Source organism: Schistocerca cancellata, chromosome 2 (genome assembly GCF_023864275.1).
Source record: "Schistocerca cancellata isolate TAMUIC-IGC-003103 chromosome 2, iqSchCanc2.1, whole genome shotgun sequence".
Lineage (NCBI taxonomy): Eukaryota > Metazoa > Arthropoda > Insecta > Orthoptera > Acrididae > Schistocerca > Schistocerca cancellata.
In genome coordinates, this window is record NC_064627.1 from 693,259,175 (window position 1) to 693,271,761 (window position 12,587).

Consider the following 12,587-nt stretch of genomic DNA (forward strand, 5'->3'; position numbering starts at 1 on the left):
TTGAAAAGACACAGTTGAGATACTGTCAGCCAAAAATACTCTAAAATTTGTATGTAGAAAATTTTGGCCAACTTGGAGAAGCATATACGGCACCACCTACGTATGCTTCAGCACCCTCTGGTGGTGTAAATAGTCTAGCTAGAAAGCATGATGTAGTTTTGTAATTAGTATGTCATGACAGCTGTATCAGGTATCAGTTACAACATATCTTTATGCATCTGAAACCCTAGATGATCATGGTGTGTATGTCAGCTCTGAATATGATGAAACTTTGTAATGCTTACACTCTTGTCATGTTGCTCTATATACCTTTGTATACTGTCTGTCATTTGTATTTTGTTTTCCACACTCTTTGTTGATGGTTATCTACCAAAAGTCATAAAATAAAGTGATTGTTCTTTTAACTAGTGGCATTTCATTTAGCGACCAATACAGCAATTTTGCAGCACTCATATTGATCTACTGCTATGTGATGGATTCACGACTTCTGCAAGTGCACCCTGATGATAAATTTCAGTACATAATCAGCCTAAATGACAAAATGGATCATCAGGAATTTCAACACATCACAGCTGCAGGCAACTCCACTATTTGCTATACTGAAAAATTCTGGTTTAGAATCTAATCTGGCTTGGCCATCAAGCAGGTCCTAATGACTGCAATGAAGAAGTGCAGAGGACTGAGTCCTGGTCACAGCATATCAAATAGTGTGAAGCCTCGGTGGACTTTTGCTATGTTATGCCTCCTATACATCTGTGAACAAATAGATACATTCTATGAGGTATGTTCAGGAATGTCTGAACAACATGCATGTTAGATATTTTATGAGGTGTTGTGTGTAAACATGGACAAACTTCATACTCGGAAACTGAGTATGTTTCTCCAAAATGCCTTGGGTAACGGAGATAGTGTCTCTTTGCACAGAAACATTGGTTATGAAGAGACTGAACTGTTATTTAATTGGCATCAACTGCATGAATAAAACAGTTGAGACAATTTTGAGGATGTGAAGTTGAAATGAAAGAATAGAATTACTCTACTTTCAGTTTCATGTGCACTGAAAATTAGAAAAATGTTGATCTTAGTGTTATCTGTGGCTCGACTCCAACCAGAAGCATATAAAACGGAATTCTCGACCCAGCTAGACACCAAAAAACTAAAAAACTTTTTAACAAATTGCTTTCTTCAGCTGTGAGATACAATGTGTAACAAACAGCATAATATCAAGTGAAATTATTCCAAATTATTATTGGAAAACACGGACTTTAAGGTTTAAACTTGTTTTATAACAACTGTATATTGTATAAAATCACCATTCGATTACATAAATAAATTCCAAATGTATGTTGCAACAAAATACCATTGTACACTACATATAAACTGAATGAGGTAGTGAATTTGATAAAGTAATGGACTCAGATTTGGGAGGGTATAACTTCATCATCTTACCAGCCATCCTGATTTAGGCTTTCCTGAATCATTTCAGATGAATGACAAGAGGGTTCCTCCAACAAGTCTGTGACCAACAACCTGTCTCATCCTGGTTTTACATACATGTACACAGGGTATTTCAAAACACTTTTACAAACTTCGTGGACCGATTCCATACACCAAAACAAGAGAAAAAGTTCATATAAATGTATATCTGAGGATACCTCTGTTTTTGGGTTATCACTGGAAGTCAACATTCAATAGCTTTCCAGGTAGGCCTACAACCCAACAACTTATCTATGCACCAGTTTAATGCATTGTATCCTAGACAGCAAAGTGTTACCAGACAGACTTGTTTACATTCACTATTTGTCATTCTTCAACATGTCCTTTGCGCACGTGTACTAAAGGTGGCGAGTTAACTGAAAGTGCTTCTTTCAAACAATGTAAGATATTCATTTTGTAAGCAAGCGACCATGATTTTTAAGTATGACTGTGTGAATGGTAATGGGTGCAAGCTGCACAGTTTTATCAAACAGTGTTTCCACACTGAAGGCAGCTGACTCATCCAACATTTGATGCTGCTTACTGTGTTACAGAGGCAGGATTTGTAGCAATACAGACTATTAAGTCTGGAAAACAATTTATTCCTCATATGCCCAACCAGGAAGAGCACGTTCTATGGGCTGTCAAAGAAGGGCCAGGTATCAGTACAAGGTTAGTGGCCCTGGCATGTAGTATATCTCTTACATCTCCAAGTTCAGATTGGAGGATATTTCAACAACAACTCATGTATTCTGTTCATTCCCCATGAGGCAACGTTTGGAAGAGATGGGAAACAATTTCCACAACCGACACACATGGGCAATTCACAATCCCGAAGACTGGTCAATACCATCTAGAAGATGCGCCCCTGCAAATAATAATAAAAAAAAAAATCGCTATATGCACGATGGAGTTCCAGCATGTTGTGGTAGCCTTTGAAGCTGTCGGGCAGTATTTGAAACTGTGAGACAGTTCACATTTCGAGGAGTGCAAGAGTGTTTCGAGGCAACAGGAGGTCATTTTGAGAATTGGCTCTCTGAGCACTACGGACTTAACATTTTGAGAATTGATTACAAGTACCTGTACTGAGCCCCAATCATGTGAACTGTGAACTTTCATCAGTTACTCTAAAACAAAGATTTTTCGGTCATATATTTATACGAACATTTTTTCTTGTTTGATGTAAGAAACCTGTCAGCATAGTCTGTAAAAGTATTTTTTAAACTCCAGTATATTTACGTTTGTATGAAGTAAATTCTTTGCATTGTATTACGCTAATAAAACGAATTTCCCCGTTACAACAAATACTGACATCCGGTAATCAGTTACTACACAACAACATACCTCCATGGTGAGCGAGGAAGTCTTCAACACCGATCATTGACGAAGCTGTATCTGTTGCACTTTCAGATGACCGCCAATGCACTTGGGCTCCCCATCTCTCGGCCTCTTCTGCTATTTCTTTATCATCGGTTGAAACCCACACCGAGTCGAAACCTACACAAAATAGTGTGACCGTTTTCCATGTCAGTTACGTACGTATGAAAATACCACGAAAGGTTTGAGTAAGACGCTTACGCCCAAATTCGTTTATGGATTTCAGTGATCTCCCAAGTAACGTCAGGTTACCAACTCTTGCCAAGTTCTTCTTCGGTATACCCTTGCTACCGCCACGAGCCAGTATCAATCCCGCTACTTTTAATGGCAACTGAAATTTATGGTCAGCATCATCCTCTGTATGTGTTTGGGCTTCTTTGAGTATGTGGCTCCTGAACAAAATAACTTTATTAGTCACCAATTAAAAACGGCCACAACAGTAATTTGACAGCTGCTTACTTTTCGAAGGTATATTGTTCGTCCTCATAGAATAATTTATGGAATATAAAAATTAAAAAGGCAAATGACACTGAAGCTATCAACTTTTTCATTTAAACAGTACTAAGGATCTATCGGATTCATCTACAGTCATACGACACCCAAGCCAAGCAAGACGCACACTTGTCACTTGGGTTGTGTATGTACCTTGGTGCCGATCGGTTGCGCTCGGCTGACTTCGGGTCTACTTTTCGTAAAGCTTTCTGGTGGGCGCAGACAGCAAAAGCTTAAGGAGAGAGGTACGCTGTGATGCCGACGTGTTTTGGTAATTTTGCGTTTGTTTAGGTAAGACACCTCTCATCTGAAAAATGTCTGTCCACTGCAACATATCGCATTAATAAAAACATATAATAGCATATTGTCCAAGATGCAGGGATGATAATCCAAATTTTCGTAATGAATTTTAAATTTGCTATGAAAAGAATTATGTTGGCTGAAATTCTTCTACTGTCACACCAAATATTAGGCTTCTCATGTGTGTAATTTATACCAAATTTCACCACAATCAAAAATGACGAAATAAAAATGGTCTCTATTTATTCGAACAATCTCATACAGAATGTCTCATTTGCTGTAGTTGTAGTTTAAAATCTCACTTTTGAGACATTTATAAGTTAAAAAATTGTATCAAAGAAACACAAAGCACTTACTTCGTCATGGTCTTCTTCATAAAAAAATGTACTTTGCTTTGTCGGTTTTCTTTCCTTTTTTCACTCTTTGCAATTAGCAGCGACAGTTTTCTTCGTTTTTTATTTATCAGGAAAAACACTAATCGCAATCAACACACCACAGGCAGTTTTCTTCAAAACTCACGCCGTTGTACAACACTAAAGTAGTCCTCATAATCAGTAATCGTGAATTTCTGCAACGCTATTTGCACCTTACTTGCAATTTATTCACCCGAAACATCTTAAGCAAGAAAATTTCCTAGGTCAGTACTACTGAAGGCACTATTGAAGACAGCGTGCCCGATTTTCAAAATGTTTCATACTGTGACAAAGTATGTAGAACACTGATACTGCATAGCTCGTGCTCTAGCAGAAGGCTCTTTAAGCTAAATAGCTTATATCACAAAGCCTGTCAGCTATTTCTAATTCTCCACTTCAGTGCAATACACCAATAAATATTTCTGCACCTCCAGGTTTGTAAAATATAATTACAAGTCTTTGTGTTATTGGCAAATTCAGTCTGCTGGAAGGAATGTTACATAAAAGTGCAAAGCTACTTGTAAACTGCTGTAGTTGTGTGCGAACTTCTCCAGAACAGTTACTTAAATGTCAAATTCAGCTCCAGGTTAATGAAGGAAACACATGTCCATGACGTTTGTGCGGCCAGCGGCGATAAACACAGCATTCAAACCAGTGTGTCCATGTCGTCCTCCGTTGTCTCAAACGTATAGTGTTAATTAGTAAAGTAATTAGAACTGGAACACTTATCTCGTGAAAAACTACTCGTAGTTTGAAGAGAGCTTTCCTGTGTTTTAGCTGTGGGGTATACTCTCCAGAATTTTTTTTTTTTAATGTCCTTCGCTACCGTAAACTGTAGGTCGTAAAAACTGCATAAGCACACTATGCACTTCGATACGTTGTGGTGTGAAGACTGTGACGACACACATGAGATTAAAAACTTCAGTAATTAACATACAATTTTGAATTTCGCGCGGAATAAATCAAAAGCTCGTTGACTTTCACTGTCCGCCACAAGGAAGCGCTACGAGCCGCAACCCGTAACACACGATGTTTGACTGTTTGCCGAACGCGAGCGCAATCGATCGGCAACAAGATTAGCTGTCACTAGAGACAAGTAAGATGCGTACAGGAAAAAAAAGTTTATAGAAAACCTTTCATGAAGGATAATAACTAATAAATAAAAGTGAAAATTTGGTGGACAAAGTTTTTGCGAATGTAAATATCATATTGTCATTTATGACGTACTTGAATAATCTTGTGAGAAGAAACGTCAAAATTTTTGTGTGTCATATTGTTTTACGATGGTCTTCTGTTTAACATCTGTGTTGGTGATCATTTGTTATGTTTGTGGATGAGGTTAGAGCTAGTGCATTACAGCGTGCGTAGATCAGAACTTCCGGAGATACATTTCTTGAGAGGTGTGTAGCTCCAAGAGAGATGTCCACATAGTTTTATTTTTGTTAAAATGGGTGATAAAAATGAGTTCCTGAAAATGGCTTTCGTTGTGGACGACCTTCCAGAAAACTTTGATCCTTCTGCAGATCCAAGTGATGGGCTGGAGTATTTGCAGCAGGTTCGTTGGGAAGCTTCGAAATGCGACGACGTTGTGACTGCGGTTATTGATAAGGCGAAACTGAAGAACAGAGCTGTTGTCAATATATTGCCTGAGTGTAAGAAGGTGCCTCGGCAATTCTTGCCTGATTTAGAATGGCAACAACAACAAATTGCAAAATTTTCAGCCCTGAGACAGAAGATGTCAAAATACAGGAAGAGAAAACCTCCACAAGAAAGTGCCGTGAAAGTACCACAAATAGGAGACGAGAAAGCCTGGTACGATGTTTGTGTAGAATACAAAACACCCCCGTTGGTGAGTGTCGTTTTGCCACTGCCTCAACGTTTGGTGGAGTGGCTGCTGCAGTGTAATGTGGAATGGCTGTCGGATTCGGAACGACTGACCCAGTATCAAGGGCGGTGGATATATGCTTTAATGGCATGCTTGGAGTTACCACTCACCCCAGAAAGTTGTAGCAGTCTTCGCACGTTAGCGCGGGAATGTGCAAGAATTCGTGCTTATGAAGTATCAAATGCGGAAGAGCCCGTAGTAATACCATTAAATCTGTTAATCTGTTTAGTTGCCAACTATTTCCGTCAAATGGATCTTGCAGACATAGTAAGTGAATGATAGTTTACTATAACTTGCACACATTTCTAAAACTTCAGTGAAAGAAATCTGCGTAAACATAGATGCGAGTGTGTTTCTCATACAAATCTACAATGACCTGCGTGGCACGTGAATGTGTTTGTAGATCTGGACGTTTTTCTATTAGTATTAATCAGGTTCACAACTATGAGGAGTCGGTAGTGTTGGTTTGTTACGAATTGAATTTTAAAAGGAGGCGCACTCTTTGTACTCACGAAGTGTGATTCAGACTAAAGCATATGACATCTGGAGTTTAGTAGTGATTCATAAAGACAACAATTTTGAAGACTGAACTGCCTTAAAATATTAAAATGCCGTGTCAAATGTCAAATATCATTATTAATTTAATCGATCAACGCAGTTACTTTTCAATAATTTGTTGTTGTGATTGATTTTATATAATAAGGCAATGCAACTCATTGTAATGTAATGCATTTGATGACCCAATTTCACCATGTCAAGAATGCCTGAAGTTAAAATGTTAGGAGAGGCAGCCCTATGTTAAAAAATAAATGAATATTATGGTGTTTGTGGATTCTCCATGTAACCATGTATGCTATTTTATGTTCAGCATAATATATTTTCTTCTAAACGGAAGTCAGCAGTTCTCTTACTTTTCCAAATTCATTTGGATTTGTCAGGTCATTAGTATAGTTCCCTTTTTGTTGAATTGACGACAGAGCCGCCAGTGAATTTTGTGCTTACCACAACTTCATTTTACACATATTGTTATTATATGGGTTATGGAAACCTAGCAATTTTAGTAGTAGTGGAAGTAATTTTCATTGGAAAGTTCAGATATAACATTACTATAACAGATTGCTCATGCTGTAAAGCATGAAATAGCATTCGTTCATGTAACATTGTCTGCTCTGTCTGCAGCTCATGGTGGCTAGCGTTGCTGCCCCTGGATCACAGGTTCCCGGGTTCGATTCCCGGCCGGGTTGGGGATTTACTCTGCCCGGGGACAGGATGTATGTGTTGTCCTCATCATTTCATCATCATTTGTGATAGTGGCTAGATTGGACTGGGTAAAAAGAAAATTGGGAGTGTGAAAAGTGGGAGTTTGTGTGGGTGCTGATGACCGTGCCCCGCAAACCAATCATTATCATTGTGTGCTCTGAGGTGTGATAGTATAAAACTAGTACTGACTCTGCCACTTGGTTTATGATAAGATGTCACTGTTAACCAGGAACTGACCAAATTGCTGCTGACTTAGGATGAAGCTCACGTTGGTGCTGTGCCAGTTGCTGTAGTAGTAGTAGTAATAGTAGTAGCAGTAGTAGTTTACCGTATTTACTCGAATCAAAGCCGCACTTTTTTCCGGTTTTCGTAATCCAAAAAACCGCCTGCGGCTTAGAATCGAGTGCAAAGCAAGCTGAAGTTATGAAAAATGTTGGTACGTGCCGCCACAACTAACTTCTGCCGTCGAATATATGTAGCGCTACGCAGGCATACTTTGTAGGCACAAAGATAAATACTGGCGCCAAAACCTCTGCGTCAGTAAATAAATTTTTTAAAAAGAAGTGGAAGACGAGCTTTTTTTTCTCCGCCGCGAGTTTCGACCACTGCATTTTCATACATTATCCAACGAAGTAAATACAAATTCCGTCTTGTTCATCTTCGAATGTGGGCACAATTTCAGTGTACTACGAAAATCTGACTGGCAAGACTGTTTGGGATGTTTGTCAATATGGCCAACTCTACGTTCTGAATTTTTTCCTATCTGTGAGAAGAGATGGTTACTAATAGGAACCTGATGAAATTTGAATCACATACAGTATTCTCTTCACCATAAGAATAATACGAATATAAACATTTTGCCATATATTCCTTCGTGTTTGCTGCTATCTCATTTAAATCTTATCTGCCTAATAAACTACGAAACTAGAGTGAGGCAACAGCAAACGCGGAAGAATATACGTATCGTGTCATGTTTATATTCGTATTATTCTTATGCCTAATAGTGATGCAGTCAGAAATGAAGCACGGCAAGTGACTAGATTTTTAAATCTAAGATGACTAATTTCTGTGCAGAATTTGATGTAATAAAGAAGCGGCCGCAAAGATTTTCAAACGGAGAAAAATTTTCGCCTAACTCTCGTTCAGAACATGTTCTATCATACGCAGACTATTATTTGATTCTTGTTGATCATTATCAAAGAAAGCAGCAGTGTAAGTAACAACAAATAGCAGTCTCTTGCCATTGTTTCGCTAATGACACGATTCCTCTCTTTTTTTTTTTTAATTGTACACGGCGGTAGCGCGCACAAAAGCAAGCCATGCTGCGAGCCGCGACAGGCCGTAAACACGCACTATCAGAATGCGACAAACAATGCACGACACAGTGCAGTAATGCATTTTCAGCTTAAGAGTGACGCAAACACCTATAACAAAGAAAACGGCACTTATCAGATCAAAGCAAAATAAGCAATCGATTCAAACCAGACGAAGCACGTGAAAAAGGAAGGGTACCCGTATAAATACGGACGGAGCGCCTGACACATAGCAATGGCTACGTGGTAAAGCTTAACTGCTAAGCTTACGACTCGAACCAAACTACTGTAGCTGTATCGTCATTCATTCGACCTAAATTGTGTCTCATATTACAATGGACCAACTTTGTTTCGATTTGGAGGTGCGGCCTAAAACTTTTCTCTCCCCTTGAATTTCGAGTCTCAAATTTCAGGTGCGGCTTAGATTCGGGAAATTTTTGTATTGATTTTGTCAAAGAACATAGTATAACAAAAATAAGATACAGGTGTACAGTTTCCTACATAATACAATGGTTCATTGTACCAGTCACAATATTTTTGGGCAATACAACTTTTGATTACTGTAATAATATAATAGTATGAGAAGAATATTTCACATGAAATACATGACAAGTAAAAAATTTATTTAACACTTTTTTTCAGAAAAATTAACATTGAGGCTTTGGAAAGCATTTGACTTTTGGTACTATTAACATATAGTAAATGATAGTAGTTACTTGCTACAAGGTTACTGCAGATATTCATTTATACTATAATAGCAGTTGGTCATTAAGAACTTAAATATTGCTTCCTTGACAACGTTTTTATTTCTTTGAGGTGAGTTGGAAGTTTGTTGTACAAAATAGTACCTTGAATGTTGGTTTGGTTTTTGTGTTATAACGTTGTTTACTCTTTTTATGTGGATGTCATTGCGCATTCTTGTATTGTAGGAATGAAGATCTGAGTTGGTTTTGTAATTATCAGTGTGCATTTTTATATTAACAACCCCTTTTTTTTATATATAGAGGCATGGTAAGGGTAGAATATTTAGGTGTTCAAATAACTGTTTGGAAGGTGTTAACCTTGTACTGTTTGAAATTATTGTAACAGCTCGTTTCTGTAAGGTGAAGATGGTTTTCATGTTTGCCTTATTATGACCCAGAGGATTAGGCCATAGGTGATAGCCAAATGGATGTAAGCAAAGTAGGCAGTTTTGCTACACTCTACTACATGCGTAATGCAAAGCAAGCAGAGGTTACCTTGTTAGTGAGGTAGAGAATGTGGGGTTTCCAGTCTAAAATTTCATCAATTGGCACACCTAAGAATTTTGTGGCAGCTACCCTTTCAGTTTGTTGTTTCGAATTTTGAGGTTCACATCATGATGAGACTTTGTTTTCATGTAATGTATATAATTAGTTTTTGAAGTATTTAAGGTTAGCCTGTTCAGTTCAAACCAGTTTTGTATGTATTCCAAAACTGGTGGCAGATATTGGCAATACCATAATTATATGGGTTACAACAATATTTGTGTCATCAGCAAACAGTTACATGCGTACCGCTGATTGGGATCTTGATATCATTAGATGTGTGCACAGTGCTTTGGTTTTTATTGTTTGCTGAGGTAATTTCTACTTCCCCTTTTTCTGTTGTGGAGATATGACTGAAACCATTTTAATGCAACTCCTCGTGTACCTATAGCTTCTACTTTGTCTAGCAAGATATCATGATCAACAGTATCGAATGCCTTCGATAAGTCCAAGTTTATTCCTACTGTACTGTTGTTTGTGTCAAGTCCTATTACAATTTTTTCAATGAATTGGGTAATTGCTGTTTCTATACTCACGCCTTTGCGAAAACCATGTTGGTTTACAGACAAGAGATTGAATTTTTCAAGGTAATTTGTAATGATATTTTTCATGACAGTCGCTATTATTTTGAAAATACAGATAACAAAGCTACCGGTCTACAGTTTTCCACTTCATATATATTACCCTTTTTATACAATGGTTTAGTTTTGAAATTTTTAATCTTTGTGGGAACGCCCCTTCTGTTAATGATATGTGAGAGTGGTTCTGCTATGATACTAGCACATTTAATTATGACTGAATCTGGTATCTCATCAGTTCCAGAGGACATTTTATTCTTCTTGTTTTTATTATCTTATGAACTTCTAATTTATTTGTGGGACATAGCAATATTGAATTACAACTTAGCTCATTTGAACTGTGGTACTACTATTACTAGCAAAATTAGTTTTACTCAGATGGACTGGAGTGTTTATGAAATAGTCATTTATGTAATTTGCTAGATTACCATTTCTCAGTAACACTCCACAATCATCTTTTAATACAATGTCATCTTGTTTTTTTAACACTTTCGTTTGTTACCTTTTTTACTATATTCCATATTGCTTTCAACTTGTTTGCTGTCTCTATGATTACTTTGTAATTGTGCATTGTCTTGATTGTTTGAATTACTTTCTTATAAATTTTCTTATATGTCTTAACATATTCTGCAAAGTGTTCATCTTGGTTGTCTTTTTCTCAGTTGATTGACAAGTTTTAGCTTTTGACTGGATACTCTGATAGCAAGTGTTATCCACTGGCTGCTGTTTTTTTGCATGATATTAATTCTTGTCACTGTTTTTGGACAACACATCTGAACTATGGACATGAAAGTATTATAAAATGCATTGAATGATTCATCAGTTGATAATTCTGAGTGTCATCTTCCCAGGTTTCTTTTGATAATGATTGAATAAAAATATTAACTTTTCTGGGTAGAAGTGCCTTTTATATTCCCACTTGTATTTAACCATATCAGGTACAGAAGAATTTATGCATTTACTAGTGTGTTGTGGTCTGAAAGACCTAAGTTTACATTTTGTGCCTCAGTAAAACCATTTTCAATATTTGTAAAGATATTATCTAATAGGGATGAAGATGACTCTGTTATTCTAGTGGGGTCTATGGAGAGTGGTTTCATGTGAAAGCTGTTTATGATTCTCAAAAGCTGTCTTTTTTCTTCATTTTCAATTAACAGGATGATGATAAAATCCCCACATAGTAATAAGTTCACTTCATTGTTGTACAAAATGCTTATCACTGCTTCCAAATTTTTAAAAAAAATATGTTTCTGTCATCAAGTGGTGACCTGTATATTGATATGACAAGTAATTTTTTACACTTCTTCTCAGATTGTAGCTCTATGGCACATGATTCAAAATGTTGCTCGATATTTAGATGGTATGTTTCAGATCTAACTTTATACTGCATCCCAGCCCTAGTGTATATGCATACTCCACCATTTTTACAAACACTGTGGCAATAATGAGATGCTAATTCAAAATTGCTTATATTTATAAGACTTAATTCACTGATGCTGATATTGGGAGAAGCATAAACATGACACACCACATTAATTTCGTATGCGGAAAAGTCAGTAGTGCCATATATCTCCTCAGTCAGCTCACAAAGATAGTTTCTAGCCAAGCACTGAAATAAGTATATTGTGGAACACTTTACCCCTTTCTCAATTACGGAATTGAACTATGGGGCTGTGCAACTGATGTACATTTAAAAAGAATACTACTACTACAGAGAAGCGCAAAAAGGCATAGACATATACATGGGATGGGACATAGAGATTCATGTCGTAAAGTGTTTGTGCAGCACAAATATCTGGCAATATATTCTCTGTACATCTTCAAATTAGTTGTATTTTTTATAAGTCAACCAACAGAAGCTATCAAGGGCAGTGATGTTCAAGATCACAACACTAGAACAAAGTGTAGCTATTTCCGTAACAGAACAATGTTAAAAATGACTGATAGAAGTCCATATATCAGTAGTTTGATTTGGTATAACAAGCTACCAAACTCTCTAAGAACGTACACGGGAAATGTTTTTAAAACAAAATTAAAATCTTTTCTAATAGAAAAATGTTTATATTCTTTCAACGAATTTTAAGATAGTGATTGTAACATGAGGCATTAGCACATCAGTTGTAATGTGATAAACGTAAAAAATAGACGTAAGAAGCAACAGCTACAGAACATAGTGTATTTTATAAGTCTAAATATAACCATAGTAT

General features: G+C 37.0%; 2 protein-coding genes across 6 annotated transcripts in view; one reads left to right on the forward strand and one right to left on the reverse strand.

The window, feature by feature from the left end:
- The window catches only part of LOC126162466 (N-acylneuraminate cytidylyltransferase), a 46,576-nt gene extending 43,065 nt beyond the window's left edge, over positions 1 to 3,511 (reverse strand). For both annotated transcript variants that reach the window (XM_049918998.1, XM_049918997.1), the window contains exons 1-3: positions 3,313 to 3,511; positions 3,055 to 3,245; positions 2,821 to 2,973 (exon numbers count right to left, since the gene is read on the reverse strand). In XM_049918998.1, coding sequence (XP_049774955.1) covers positions 2,821 to 2,973; positions 3,055 to 3,245; positions 3,313 to 3,404 — 436 coding nt within the window. In that variant the 5' untranslated portion in view covers positions 3,405 to 3,511. The remainder of the gene's footprint in view (positions 1 to 2,820; positions 2,974 to 3,054; positions 3,246 to 3,312) is intronic.
- Positions 3,507 to 12,587, forward strand: part of LOC126162464 (gem-associated protein 2) — a 98,536-nt gene continuing 89,455 nt past the window's right edge. The window contains exons 1-2 of one of the 4 annotated variants that reach the window (XM_049918995.1): positions 5,078 to 6,210; positions 9,159 to 9,182. In XM_049918995.1, the coding sequence (XP_049774952.1) occupies positions 5,506 to 6,210; positions 9,159 to 9,167 (714 nt within the window). In that variant the 5' untranslated portion in view covers positions 5,078 to 5,505 and the 3' untranslated portion in view covers positions 9,168 to 9,182. Of the gene's footprint in view, positions 3,637 to 5,077; positions 6,211 to 7,122; positions 7,521 to 9,158; positions 9,183 to 12,587 lie in introns of those variants that run through there. The other 3 variants (XM_049918993.1, XR_007535076.1, XM_049918994.1) reach the window with 3 other exon arrangements.